This window comes from Salmo salar, chromosome ssa18 (assembly GCF_905237065.1).
Source record: "Salmo salar chromosome ssa18, Ssal_v3.1, whole genome shotgun sequence".
NCBI lineage: Eukaryota > Metazoa > Chordata > Actinopteri > Salmoniformes > Salmonidae > Salmo > Salmo salar.
In genome coordinates, this window is record NC_059459.1 from 67,856,683 (window position 1) to 67,872,112 (window position 15,430).

The window sequence follows — 15,430 nt, forward strand, 5'->3', positions numbered from 1 at the left end:
TTTTTTTTTTCATTCCTCCATTTAATTTTTGTATCTCCTTCATTCTCTTCTACTTGATTCCTCTCTCTTTTTGTAAATCTTTACCCCTCCCTCTATCTCTCTCTCTCTCTCTCTCTCTCTCTTTACTGTATTTTTGTCATTGCGGTCAGACCGACCAGTATTTAGGTTTTCCTCTGTGTTTCTCTGTTTCAACAACAGTGTGCTCCTGTCCTGCCCTATCACCGCCCCAGCACGGACACATGAACTGTAGCGAGGGTGGCGCCTCCTACAGGTCGGAGTGTGACATTCGCTGTGCGGAGGGCTACAGGCTGGAGGGAGACGCCAGGCTCAGCTGTCAGGCTGACTCACTGTGGAGCGGGATCCAACCACGGTGTGTGGGTAAGCCTGCAGGAACCAATTATCCCACTCTCCCCCTATAACCCCACTGTACCCCACTAAAAACATAGCATCTAGAACAGGGTTATCTAGAACAGGGTTATCTAGAACAGGGTTATCTAGAACAGGGTTATCTATTTTGGATGCAATTTGAATGGCGGTTATGGAGAGAGAGAGAGAGAAAGACTGCGAGAGAGTGCTCGCGCGAGCAATGATTTAAAGCAAAGATATTCGAGTGACAGGCTGTTTTAAAACTCTGCAGCTGCAACAACAACAAAAAATCTTTACAATAAAAAAACAAGCCAGATGGAGATGGGTGAATGAGACGCGTATTCGCTCTTTATATTACTGTAGCATAGACTATTCTGCAACAAATGTAGGCCTACCTGTCACCAGAAAAAAAGTTCCCATGATGAGATGATAGGTCTACATGCACTGTGAACTGCGCTCCATACTGAGATGGGCTGTCTGTCCCCACCCTGAGCGTTAATTCATCATGCAGAGGCCGTAGAGAAGCCAGATTTAGACATTGCATATAATTTAACAGTTCCATTTCACGCCATGCTGTTCACATAAATAATTTATTATAATTTACTGTTATCTCGCAGCTATTTATCCCGGGAAAAGGGAGTGGTTTTGGTAGCCGGGTTCCTGCCATTCAACCCCTAAAACCCCCACTCTACCCCCACTCTCACCCCTAAAACCCCCACTCTACCCCCACGCTCACCCCTAAAACCCCCACTCTACCCCACTCTCACCCCTAAAACCCCCACTCTACCCCACTCTCACCCCTAAAACCCCACTCTACCCCACTCTCAGCCCTAAAACCCCCACTCTTCCCACTAAAACCCCGCTCTCCCCCACTCTCCCCACTCTCCCCCACTCTACCCCCCACTCTCCCCCTTACCACACTCTCCCCACTAAAACCTCACTCTACCCTGCTCTCGCCACTAAAACCCCACTCTACCCCCACTCTCCACACTAAAACCTCACTCTACCCCCACTCTGCCCCTTACCACACTCTCCCCACTAAAACCTCACTCTACCCTGCTCTTCCCACTAAAACCCCACTCTACCCCCACTCTCCCCACTAAAACCTCACTCTACCCCCACTCTGCCCCTTACCACACTCTCCCCACTAAAACCTCACTCTTCCCTGCTCTTCCCACTAAAATCCCACTCTACCCCCACTCTCCCCACTAAAACCTCACTCTACCCCCACTCTGCCCCTTACCGCACTCTCCCCACTAAAACCTCACTCTACCCTGCTCTTCCCACTAAAACCCCACTCTACCCCCACTCTTCCCACTAAAACCTCACTCTACCCCCACTCTGGTCCTTACCACACTCTCCCCACTAAAACCCCACTCTACCCCCACTCTCCCCACTAAAACCTCACTCTACCCTGCTCCTCAAAAAGTTCTACAGCTGCACCGTTGAGAGCATCTTGACTGGCTGCATCACAGCTTGGTATGCCAACTGCTTGGCATCTGACCGCAAGAACATCACTGGGGCTGAGCTCCCTGCCATCCAGGACTGATACCAGGCGGTGTCAGAGGAAGGCCCTAAAAATGGTCAAAGACTCCAGCCACCCAAGTCATAGACTGTTCTCTCTGCTACCACACGGCAAGCGGTACCAATGCACCAAGTCTGGAACCAACAGGACCCTGAACAGCTTCTACCCCCGAGCCATAAGACTGATACATAGTTTGATAAATAGTTAACCAAATAGCTACCCAGACTATCTGCATTGACCCTTTTTACACTAACTTTTTTGACTCATCACATACAGTGCTGTTACTGTTTATTATCTATCCTGTTACTTTGTCACTCTATTCCTAGTTACAGTGCATTTGGAAAGTATTCAGACCCCTTGACTTTTTCCAAATTTTTTACGTTACAGCCTTATTCTAAAATGGATTAAATAAAATGTTTCCCTCATCAATCTACACGCAATACCCCATAATGACAAAGCAAAAACTGGTTTTTAGAAATGTTTGCAAATGTATTCAAAATTAAAAACAGAAATACCTTATTTACATAAGTATTCAGACCATTTGCTATGAGACTCGAAAATTGAGCTCAGGTACATCCTGTTTCCATTGATCATCCCTGAGATGTTTCTACAACTCGATTGGAGTTCACCTGTGGTAAATTCAATTGATTGGACATGATTTGGAAAGGCACACCCCTGTCTATATAAGGTCCCACAGTTGACAGTGCATGTCAGCGCAAAAACCAAACCATAAGGTTGAAGGAATTGTCCGTAGAGCTCTGAGACAGGATTTTGTCAAGGCACAGATCTGGGGAAAGGTTACCAAAACATGTCTGCAACATTGAAGGTCCCCAAGAACACAGTGGCCTCCATGATTCTTAAATGAAAGAAGGGCCTTGGTCAGGTGACCAAGAACCTGATAGTCACTCTGACAGGACTCCAGAGTTCCTCTGTGGAGATGGGAGAACCTTCCAGAAGAACAACCATCTCTGCACCAATCAGTCCTTTATGGTAGAGTGGCCAGACGGAAAGCACTTCTCATTATAAGGCACATTACAACCCTCTTGGTGTTTTCCAAAAGGCACCTAAAGGACTCTCAGATCACGAGAAACAAGATTTTCTGGTCTGATGAAACCAAGATTGAACTATTTGGTCTGAAATCCAAGCGTCACGTCTGGAGGGAACCTGGCACCAGACCTGAAATAGCTGTGCAGCGATGCTCCCCATCCAACCTGGCAGAGCTTGAGAGGATCTGCAGAGAAGAATGGGAGAAACTTCCCAAATACAGGTGTGCCAAGCTTGTAGCGTCCTAGCCAAGAAGACTCAAGGCTGTAATCACTGCCAAAGGTGCTTCAACAAAGTACTGAGTAAAGGGTCTGATAACTTACAGCACCAGTTAGACATTTAGACACTCCAACTCTTTCAACGGATTTTCTTTATTTTTGCTATTTTCTACATTGTAGAATAATAGTGAAGACATGAAAACTATAAAATAACACAAATTTAATCATGTCGTAAGCAAAAGTATATTTGATTTTAGATTTTAGATTCTTCTAAGTAGCCACCTTTTGCCTTGATGACAGCTTTGTAGGTTGAATGTCTCTGTTTGGCTTCAGATGAAAGGCTTTCTAGACAAATATATATCTCACACACACACACACACACACACGCACGCACGCACGCACGCACGCACAGGCACACACACACACACACACACACACACACACACACACACACACACACGCACGCACGCACGCACAGGCACACACAGACACACTCACCACACAGAGGCACCACCACAGGTCAGGCACACAAACACACAAAAACAGGGCAGAACGGTTGTGTTTTGCCCACAAACCTCCGGCCACTCGGTGTTGGCCTCTATTGAGTCACTGTCTCTCTCTCTCTTTCTCGCTCTCTCTCTAGCTATTTAAAAGCTACAGACGTGTACTGCCTAACCAAAGGCACTCATTTCCTTTGTGTTTATCGACTACAATCTCCCCCGGAGTAGGAGGATGAGAGAGTTGTGAGTTAAAGTGTGTTTGTGTGAAGGTCTGAGCGCGTCGCTACAGACTGTCATCATTACTGTTCCTTTCACAGTGGTACTTCAGTACTCTGGTTGCTGCTACTGCACCATGGGTTCAAATATCATTTCAAATCTTTTAAACACTTTAAATGTTTGCTTTAACCAGCCTGGAGCGCTAGGTGAGCGGGGTTGGGACTTTTGTGACTTTTCTATTGGTTCAATTGCAACAAGCATGCTCAATCAAGCCAAGTTTGAGTATTTGACAAGTATTAGAAGTAGTATTTGAACCCAGGTCTGGCTGCTACAGTGTTTAGTGTTTGTTTGTGTAGATGTGTAATGTGATCACTGATTCGCTAGAGAGGGATGGGCTGTTTTATTTTAATCTGATGAAATGTTTACTGTTGATTTTATAGTCCTCATCCCTGCCTCTTGCCTCGTAGCTTTTTCCTATTGCTTTTCCTACGACTCTAACTCCATCTAAAAGCCAATAGACTAGGTTCTGGGTCAAAGCCACACACACACTTTTTGTCCAACAATTCATACAACACCTTGTCTGTAATAGTTTTGTGGTCTTAGAGACATTTCCAGAAACATTCTTGTTTCTTTTGTACTAAAACTGATTTACTGCTCCTGAAAATAGGTTTATTGCGACTGAGCAAGCCTTGTTCAAGGCCAGAGAGATTTGATCTCTGTAGGGTGAAAACTCAGGAAGCAGGTTAATGTGCTCCAAGCTTTTTCTCCTCTCTTTCTCCCCCAGTTCAGTTACTGAGACTTGTTGTGCTTCTCTGCTTCATGTAGTGAACTCAATTTGTTGTGACTCTCTCTCTCTCTCTCTCTCTCTCTCTCTCTCTCTCTCTCTCTCTCTCTCTCTCTCTCCTCTCTCTCCTCAGAGGTGCGTTGTCCCCCCATAGTGACTCTGAGGAACGTTCTGCGGTCGCCCCCTGCCTGTGGAAAGAGGGAAGTGAAGCCTGGCACCATGTGCCGCCTCGCCTGTCGCCACGGTTACAGTCTCCAGGGAGACGTGGACGCACGCTGTCTCGCCTCTGGGGACTGGAGCACTAACGTCCACAATGCCACCTGCACAGGTAACAACACCTAGCATACTGTGTGAGTGTGTGCATACATGTATGTGTGTATGCGCAAGAGACAGTTTTCCATGCAGCCCTTTTGCTATTTCTGTACATTCCTTTCCATGTGAATGGTGCTAACCTTCTGCTGAGAGATGTCCCTAACACAAACCATACCAGAGCACAGCAGAACCAATCGCTGTGCTTGAGGACTGGGGGAACAACACTGTAATTGCATACAGCTTCTCCAGATGCTTTACAGGTGAAACAGGTGGCTGTAGAATGAGTTCTGTTTGGAGGAAAAGATGTCGTAAAGATAAAACGAGTGGAGAGAGGGATGGGGATGCCGTTGAGATGAAAAGAAAGAGGGTTACAGGGTCAGTCATCCATAGGAGTTATAGGCCAGGATGGAGTTATGGAGGCCAGGGTGGAGTTATAGAGGCCAGGGTGGAGTTATGGAGGCCAGGGTGGAGTTATGGAGGCCAGGGTGGAGTTATGGAAGCCAGGGTGGTTATGGAGGCCAGGGTGGAGTTATAGAGGCCAGGGTGGAGTTATGGAGGCCAGGGTGGAGTTATAGAGGTCAGGGTGGAGTTATGGAGGCCAGGGTGGAGTTATGGAGGTCAGGGTGGAGTTATGGAGGCCAGGGTGGAGTTATGGAGGCCAGGGTGGAGTTATGGAAGCCAGGGTGGTTATGGAGGCCAGGGGGGAGTTATAGAGGCCAGGGTGGAGTTATTGAGGCCAGGGTGGAGTTATAGAGGCCAGGGTGGATCTGCTCTGGTTCTGTTCTCACTGACACAGCTGCACTCCTCATCCCTCTCTTTTTTATATGGACAGAGAAACAAGAGAGAGAGAGAGAGAGAGGGAGGGAGAGATAGAGAGGGAGGGGGAGAGAGAGACGGAGAGGGAGGGAGGGAGAGAGAGAGAGAGAGATGGAGGGAGGGAGAGAGATGGAGATGGAAGGAGAGAGAGAGATGGAGAGGGAGGGAGAGAGAGAGATATGGAGAGAGAGAGAGAGACAAGGAGAGACAGGGAGAGATGGAGAGGGAGGGAGAGAGAGAGAGAGAGTGAAGGATGAGAAAGAAAGAGCTGACCTGGTTCCAGTCTATTACACTAACAGGGAAATATTTCCAGTCCAATAAAGGGAAAACCTTGTCAGATCTGATCAGAACGCTGTGTGTTTAGGAGGGATACCTCACTAAATGGATCCTTTCCAGCTGTGAACTTTCACACAAAACCCAGTAAAGCAGTCTTCTCTGTTGACATTGACCTACCTGGCTTAGCAAAGGTTAGAGAGAGTCTCATACACCCTAGAGCGGTGGTTCTCAACTGGTTTTGGCTACGGACCCAAATGGACCAGGTTGTCTCAGTCACAACCCAATATTTGCACTGTGATTCTTTATGCCGAAACGCAATCTGGAAAACTATTTTTATATTGACAGTAAATGTAGCAGTTATATTAAACAATGGAACAACATTCACATCATTTCATTGTCAATAATTCCACATTTCTCATATACTTGGTGAAGAATGTTGGCAAGCTCATTTGTTTGAGACCACAAATATTGAAAATACTGTGATTGAAAAATAGTTTTCAAAGATTAAATAATTTAAAAAAAATGTAGGTTCATTATAATTTCAACACACTTTCTTCCTGGTATTAGTTGTTTAAATTTAGACTGGAGTATTTTTTTCATCCCCCGCAAAAAAAATATTAAATAAATAAATCCACATTTGCAACCCACCAGTTCAGAACCACTCTCCTAGAGGGTTAACGTTAAGGTAATTGATGTATAGAAAGACAGCGACAGCTGTAATCGGAAATGAGGTGATGTCAATAATAGAGACAGACACATAATTGGCTAAGAGGTGATGATGTCAACGTGGCGGAGTGTTTTAACTCTGTAATTAAGAAGAGGGGGCTCTGACGTGTTGCGTTAGAGGGGTCAGAGGTTAGGTGTGACATCACAGTCACTCCCTCAGTGTCATGACGACGTGTGATAGAAGGACGCGTCCCAAATGGCACTCTACTCCCTATGTAGTGCACTACTTTTGACCAGAGCCCAATGGACCCTGGTCAAAAGTAATGAGAATAGGATGCCATTTGGGACGAAGCCCAAGTCTCCTCCTGGGTTTGTTGCGTCAGTTCATGTCCTTCTTTACCGTTTATTGTTCTTAGCAGAGTTGGAGTTAATTCCGTCTAAATTCCTGTCAGTTGAGGAATGGCACTCCTATGAGTAAGTCCCATCGTGTCCAAATTTCACTGACTGGAATTGAAACCAGATTGACTCCGACATCTTGCTTGTTAGGTTTTTGGGGGATTTTTTTGCCACCTCTTTATCCATCCACTCTGATTCTTAGGACTGTCGTTTATCTGTTGTTTATTTTCTCACTCTCTCCATCCAGATTCGGAGCGCCCGTGGATCCTGTGCCCCAGAGACGTGGTGGCAGAGACGGACGAGCGGCGTGGCACTGCCAACATCAGCTGGAAGGTGCCCACTGCTACTGACAACTCTGGGGAGGAGGTGAGGAGAGTTGTCTCTTTTCCCCTCCAGGGTGTTAGTGTGCACCTCTCCTGAGGTTCATCTTTTCTCTGTGAAGAGCTTTTCCCAAAGAGCAACAAGGTGCAGAACATCAACTCAAACCAAGACCAAGCAGTAGTGTAAAGGAACAAGGGAAAAACTCTCAAGGAAGGAAGAATCCTTTACATGACTAATCCTGTGAAGGAATCAATGAGAGATGATGAATAATACTCCTAACAGTCATCTGTGACCTTTGCCCTCTAGGTCCTGGTCCAGGTGAAGCCTGTGTACACCCCACCCCAGCTGTTCCCTATAGGAGAGGAGAAGATCATCTATACAGCGACAGACCGTGCTGGGAACCAGGCTAACTGCACCTTCACTGTCACTGTCATAGGTGAGGTCAGGTCACAACCACATCACAACCAACCACATATCACAACCACATCACAACCAACCATCAGATCACAACCACATCACAACCAACCACCAGATCACAACCACATCACAACCAACCACATATCACAACCACATCACAACCAACCACATATCACAACCACATCACAACCAACCACATATCACAACCAACCACATATCACAACCACATATCACAACCACATCACAACCAACCACATATCACAACCACATCACAACCAACCACATATTACAACCACATCACAACCACATATCACAACCACATCACAACCAACCACATATTACAACCACATCACAACCACATATCACAACCACATCACAACCAACCACATATCAAAACCACATCACAACCACATCACAACCAACCATATATCACAACCACATATCACAACCACATCACAACCAACCACATATCACAACCACATCACAACCAACCACATATCACAACCACATATCACAACCACATCACAACTAACCACATATCACAACCATATCACAACCAACCACATCACAACCACATATCACAACCAACCACATATCACAACCACATCACAACCAACCACATATCACAACCACATATCACAACCACATCACAACTAACCACATATCACAACCATATCACAACCAACCACATCACAACCACATATCACAACCACATATCACAACCAACCACATATCACAACCACATCACAACCAACCACATATCACAACCACATATCACAACCACATCACAACTAACCACATATCACAACCATATCACAACCAACCACATCACAACCACATATCACAACCACATATCACAACCAACCACATATCACAACCACATCACAACCAGATATCACAACAACATCACAACCACACCACAACCAACCACATATCACAAGCACATCACAACCAACCACATATCACAACCACATTACAACCAACCACATATCACAACCACATCACAACCAACCACATATCACAACCATATCACAAACAACCACATATCACAACCATATCACAAACAACCACATATCACAACCACATCACAACCAACCACATATCACAACCAACCACATATCACAACCAACCACATATCACAACCACATCACAACCAACCACATATCACAGCCACATCACAACCAGATATCACAACCAGATATCACAACCACATCACAACCAACCACATCACAACCAACCACATATCACAACCACATCACAACCAACCACATATCACAACCACATCACAACCAACCATATATCACAACCACATCACAACCACATCACAACCAACCACATATCACAACCACATCACAACCAACCACATATCACAACCACATATCACAACCAACCACATATCACAACCACATATCACAACCACATCACAACCAACCATCAGATGACAACCATATATCACAAGCACATACCACAACCACATACAACCAACCATATATCACAACCATATATCACAACCACATATCACAACCAACCATCAGATCACAACCATATATCACAACCACTTATCACAACCACATCACAACCAACCACATATCAAAACCACATCACAACCACATCACAACCAACCACATATCACAACCATATCACAACCAACCACATCACAACCACATATCACAACCACATATCACAACCAACCACATATCACAACCACATCACAACCAACCTCATATCACAACCACATCACAACCAACCACATATCACAACCACATCACAACCAACCACATATCACAACTGCAAATCACAACCACAAATTCCAACTTTATATCACAACCACATCACAACCAACCACATATCACAACCACATCACAACCAACCACATATCACAACCACATATCACAACCACATCACAACTAACCACATATCACAACCATATCACAACCAACCACATCACAACCACATATCACAACCAACCACATATCACAACCACATCACAACCAACCACATATCACAACCACATATCACAACCACATCACAACTAACCACATATCACAACCATATCACAACCAACCACATCACAACCACATATCACAACCACATATCACAACCAACCACATATCACAACCACATCACAACCAACCACATATCACAACCACATATCACAACCACATCACAACTAACCACATATCACAACCATATCACAACCAACCACATCACAACCACATATCACAACCACATATCACAACCAACCACATATCACAACCACATCACAACCAGATATCACAACAACATCACAACCACACCACAACCAACCACATATCACAAGCACATCACAACCAACCACATATCACAACCACATTACAACCAACCACATATCACAACCACATCACAACCAACCACATATCACAACCATATCACAAACAACCACATATCACAACCATATCACAACCAACCACATATCACAACCACATCACAACCAACCACATATCACAGACACAACCAGATATCACAACCATACAACCACATATCACCAACCACATCACAACCAACCACATATCACAGCCACATCACAACCGCAACCAGATATCACAACCACATCACAACCAACCACATCACAACCAACCACATCACAACCACATCACAACCAACCACATATCACAACCACATCACAACCAACCACATATCACAACCACATATCACAACCAACCACATATCACAACCACATATCACAACCACATCACAACCAACCATCAGATGACAACCATATATCACAAGCACATACCACAACCACATACAACCAACCATATATCACAACCATATATCACAACCACATATCACAACCAACCATCAGATCACAACCATATATCACAACCACTTATCACAACCACATCACAACCAACCACATATCAAAACCACATCACAACCACATCACAACCAACCACATATCACAACCATATCACAACCAACCACATCACAACCACATATCACAACCACATATCACAACCAACCACATATCACAACCACATCACAACCAACCTCATATCACAACCACATCACAACCAACCACATATCACAACCACATCACAACCAACCACATATCACAACTGCAAATCACAACCACAAATTCCAACTTTATATCACAACCACATCACAACCACACATCACAACCGCATATCACAACCGCATATCACAACCATATATCACAACCGCATATCACAACCACATATCACAACCATATATCACAACCGCATATCACAACCACATATCACAACCGCATATCACAACCACATATCATAACCAACCACATATCACAACCATATCACAACCAACCACATCACAACCACATATCACAACCACATATCACAACCACATCACAACCAGATATCACAACAACATCACAACCACATCACAACCAACCACATATCACAACCACATCACAACCAACCACATATCACAACCACATCACAACCAACCACATATCACAACCATATCACAAACAACCACATATCACAACCACATATCACAACCAACCACATATCACAACCACATCACAACCAACCACATATCACAACCACATCACAACCAACCACATATCACAACCACATCACAACCAACCACATATCACAACCACATATCACAACCACATATGACAACCAGATATCAAACCACATCACAACCAACCATCAGATCACAACCACATCACAACCAACCACATATCACAACCACATATGACAACCACATCACAACCAACCATCAGATCACAACCACATCACAACCAACCATCAGATCACAACCAAATATCACAACCATATATCACAACCACATACCACAACCATCAGATCACAACCACATCACAACCAACCACATATCACAACCACATCACAACCAGATATCACAACATCACAACCACATCACAACCAACCACATATCACAACCACATCACAACCACATCACAACCAACCACATATCACAACCACATCACAACCAACCACATATCACAACCACATCACAACCAACCACATATCACAACCATATCACAAACAACCACATATCACAACCACATATCACAACCAACCACATATCACAATCACATCACAACCAACCACATATCACAACCAACCACATATCACAACTGCAAATCACAACCACAAATTCCAACTTTATATCACAACCACATCACAACCACACATCACAACCGCATATCACAACCGCATATCACAACCATATATCACAACCGCATATCACAACCACATATCACAACCATATATCACAACCGCATATCACAACCACATTTCACAACCGCATATCACAACCACATATCATAACCAACCACATATCACAACCATATCACAACCAACCACATCACAACCACATATCACAACCACATATCACAACCACATCACAACCAGATATCACAACAACATCACAACCACATCACAACCAACCACATATCACAACCACATCACAACCAACCACATATCACAACCACATCACAACCAACCACATATCACAACCACATATCACAACCAACCACATATCACAACCACATCACAACCAACCACATATCACAACCACATCACAACCAACCACATATCACAACCACATCACAACCAACCACATATCACAACCGCATATCACAACCATATATCACAACCGCATATCACAACCACATATCACAACCATATATCACAACTGCATATCACAACCACATATCACAACCGCATATCACAACCACATATCACAACCACATATCACAACCATATATCACAACCACATATCACAACCGCATATCACAACCGCATATCACAACCATATATCACAACCGCATATCACAACCACATATCACAACCATATATCACAACCGCATATCACAACCATGTATCACAATCACATATCACATCCACAAATCACATATCACCACCACATCGTAACCATAACACCACCTTATTGTAACCATATCACAACCAACATCACAAGCAAATCACAGCACATCACAGCAATACCAATGTGAAACGTGTGATTGCGATCAGGACCCTAAGTTTTCCCTGACCTCAAGACCTGACCATAAAAAACTCCAGGCCCCAGTTATAGCCTACAGGCTCTAGTCATACTGTATCTTTTAAGTAGCGCCCAGAGTTTGTCCTGGTCAGGTTACGTTATCAGGAAATACTTCTGGTAGTTCCTATTTCCAATGACTCGGTTAGTGGGAGCGCGGTGCTTAGAACTCCAGAGTTGTGTGTTTGGATCCCGCGTGGGCTGCCACATGCAGTAGTCCCTTTGGATAAAAGCTAAATAACAAGTCTACACAGTAGGCACAGGTGGCAAACGCAAGTGTGCCCAGTGTGTAATATAAGGGTGTCCAGTGTCACACACTTAATACTCTCAGAAACCAAGGGGGAAGCACTGTGGTAGCCCCAAATATTTCCATATGCTATTATGAAGGAACGAAGTGGCTTTTCATTAGACACATGTTTAAACACATACAGTACCACTAAAATGAAGAACATAACATACCCTACTTTACCATAGGGTTACACTATATTGTTATCCGATTGTGGGAATACTACTACCTATATACTAATATACTGATATAAGTCCTAATATAGGATAGCAATAGTGCTCAACACTAAATCACTCCAATTAGTCCAGTTAGTTAACATTCAGCTGGAGATTGTTGGTTGTCATGGTCAAGCTTTGTCGTCTCCCTAACAACAGTGATGGTGTTCCTTTCTAGATACGGCGCCCCCTGTGATTGACAGGTGCAGGTCACCGCCCACTTTCCAGGCCACAGACACGCAGGCGGCCGTCTCCTGGGAGGTGCCACAGTTCTCCGATAACTCAGGTGTGTGGTATCCCAGACTGCACCTCTTCCGCTCCTTCTCTCTCTCTCTCTCTCTCTCTCTCTCTCTCTCTCTCTCTCTCTCTCTCTCTCTCACACTCCAGAGCGACTAATGGTTAGACAGGGTCATTTCCGTCGGGTGACTGGAAAAAGGAGACAGAGAGAGAGTGAGAAATAATGGCAAAGTGTGTGCAGGTGTTTAAAAAAAAATATGATTTCACCTTTATTTAACCAGATAGGCCAGTTGAGAACAAGTTCTCATTTACAACTGGGACCTGGCCAAGATAAAGCAAAGCAGTGCAACACAAACAACAACACAGAGTTACACATGGAATAAACAAACTTACAGTCAATAACACAGCAGAGAAGTCTATATACAGTGTGTGCAAATGAGGTAAGATAAGGGAGGAAAGGCAATAAATAGGCCATAGTTGCGAAATAATTACAAGTTAGCAGTTAAGCACTGGAGTGATAGATGTGCAGAAGATGAATGTGCAAGTAGAGATACTGGGGTGCAAAGGAGCAAAAATAAATGAATAACAGTATGGGGATGAGGTAGTGTGATGGGCTATTTACAGATGGGCTATGTACAGGTGCAATGATCTGTGAGCTGCTCTGCCAGCTGATGCTTAAAGTTAGTGAGGGAGATATGAGTCTCCAGCTTCAGTGATTTTTGCAATTCGTTCTAGTCATTGGCAGCAGAGAACTGGAAGGAAAGGCGGCCAAAGTAGGAATTGACTTTGGGGGTGACCAGTGAAATATACCTGCTGGAGCTCGTGCTACGGGTGGGTGCTGCTATGGTGACCAGTGAGCTGAGATAAGGTGGGGCTTTACCTAGCAAAGACTTATAGATGACCTGGAGCCAGTGGGTTTGGCGACAAATATGAAGCGAGGGCCAACCAACAAGAGCATACAGGTCGCAATGGTGGGTAGTGTATGGGGCTTTGGTGACAAAATGGATGGCAGGGTGTGTGTGACAGTAGAATGGTGTGAACCAGACAGACAGAGGGACAGAGGACGTGCGGTATACAGGACAGTGTGTTTCTGTCATCACCATACTATTAGGGGCCGTGGTTTCTTAGGGGCCGTGGTTCACTTCACTTCAGACATCTGAGAGATACAGGTATTTTTATTGGGAATATGCTGAACTATAGAAACGTTTGTGGACATACGCACATCCTTAAAAATGTTGGTGCCAAAACGAATCTTCGTCAGACCTGAAGGATGGAAACGTTGTCAATAAAGGAGTGAATTGGGAGTATAGTTAGTGTGTGCTTTACAGATATGCTAAGCTAGAAACACTTATGCAATAATATACTAATTATAGAGTCATATACAGTAATGTATATTCCTTCAGTTTACTATACCACAAAAAGTTACATTATAATTTCTACTATATATTGACAACTAGTGCTCCAGGGTCCTTGTCCAAAAACTGTCAGAGAGGTGTGCTGATCTAGGATCAGGTTCCCCCTGTCCATATAATCTTATTCATTATCATGTCAAAAAAGGCAAAACTGATTCTAGATCAGCACTCCTACTCTGAGAGCTCTAACACACAGTATTCGGTGCTGGCTAATATGAAGGCCATGGCGTCATAGATCACCTAATAATGAACCTCTGTGGCTAGCACAGAGAACACACGCACACACACACACACACACACACACACACACACACACACACACACACACACACACACACACACACACACACACACACACACACACACACACATAC

The 15,430-nt window shown here is 44.3% G+C and overlaps 1 protein-coding gene across 3 annotated transcripts in view; it reads left to right on the plus strand.

Moving 5' to 3' along the window:
• The window catches only part of LOC106577822 (sushi, von Willebrand factor type A, EGF and pentraxin domain-containing protein 1), a 192,705-nt gene that overhangs the window by 68,882 nt on the left and 108,393 nt on the right, over positions 1-15,430 (plus strand). For all 3 annotated transcript variants that reach the window (XM_045701416.1, XM_045701415.1, XM_045701417.1), the window contains 5 exons: positions 199-378; positions 4,787-4,981; positions 7,367-7,485; positions 7,747-7,876; positions 13,586-13,693. In XM_045701416.1, the coding sequence (XP_045557372.1) occupies positions 199-378; positions 4,787-4,981; positions 7,367-7,485; positions 7,747-7,876; positions 13,586-13,693 (732 nt within the window). The remainder of the gene's footprint in view (positions 1-198; positions 379-4,786; positions 4,982-7,366; positions 7,486-7,746; positions 7,877-13,585; positions 13,694-15,430) is intronic.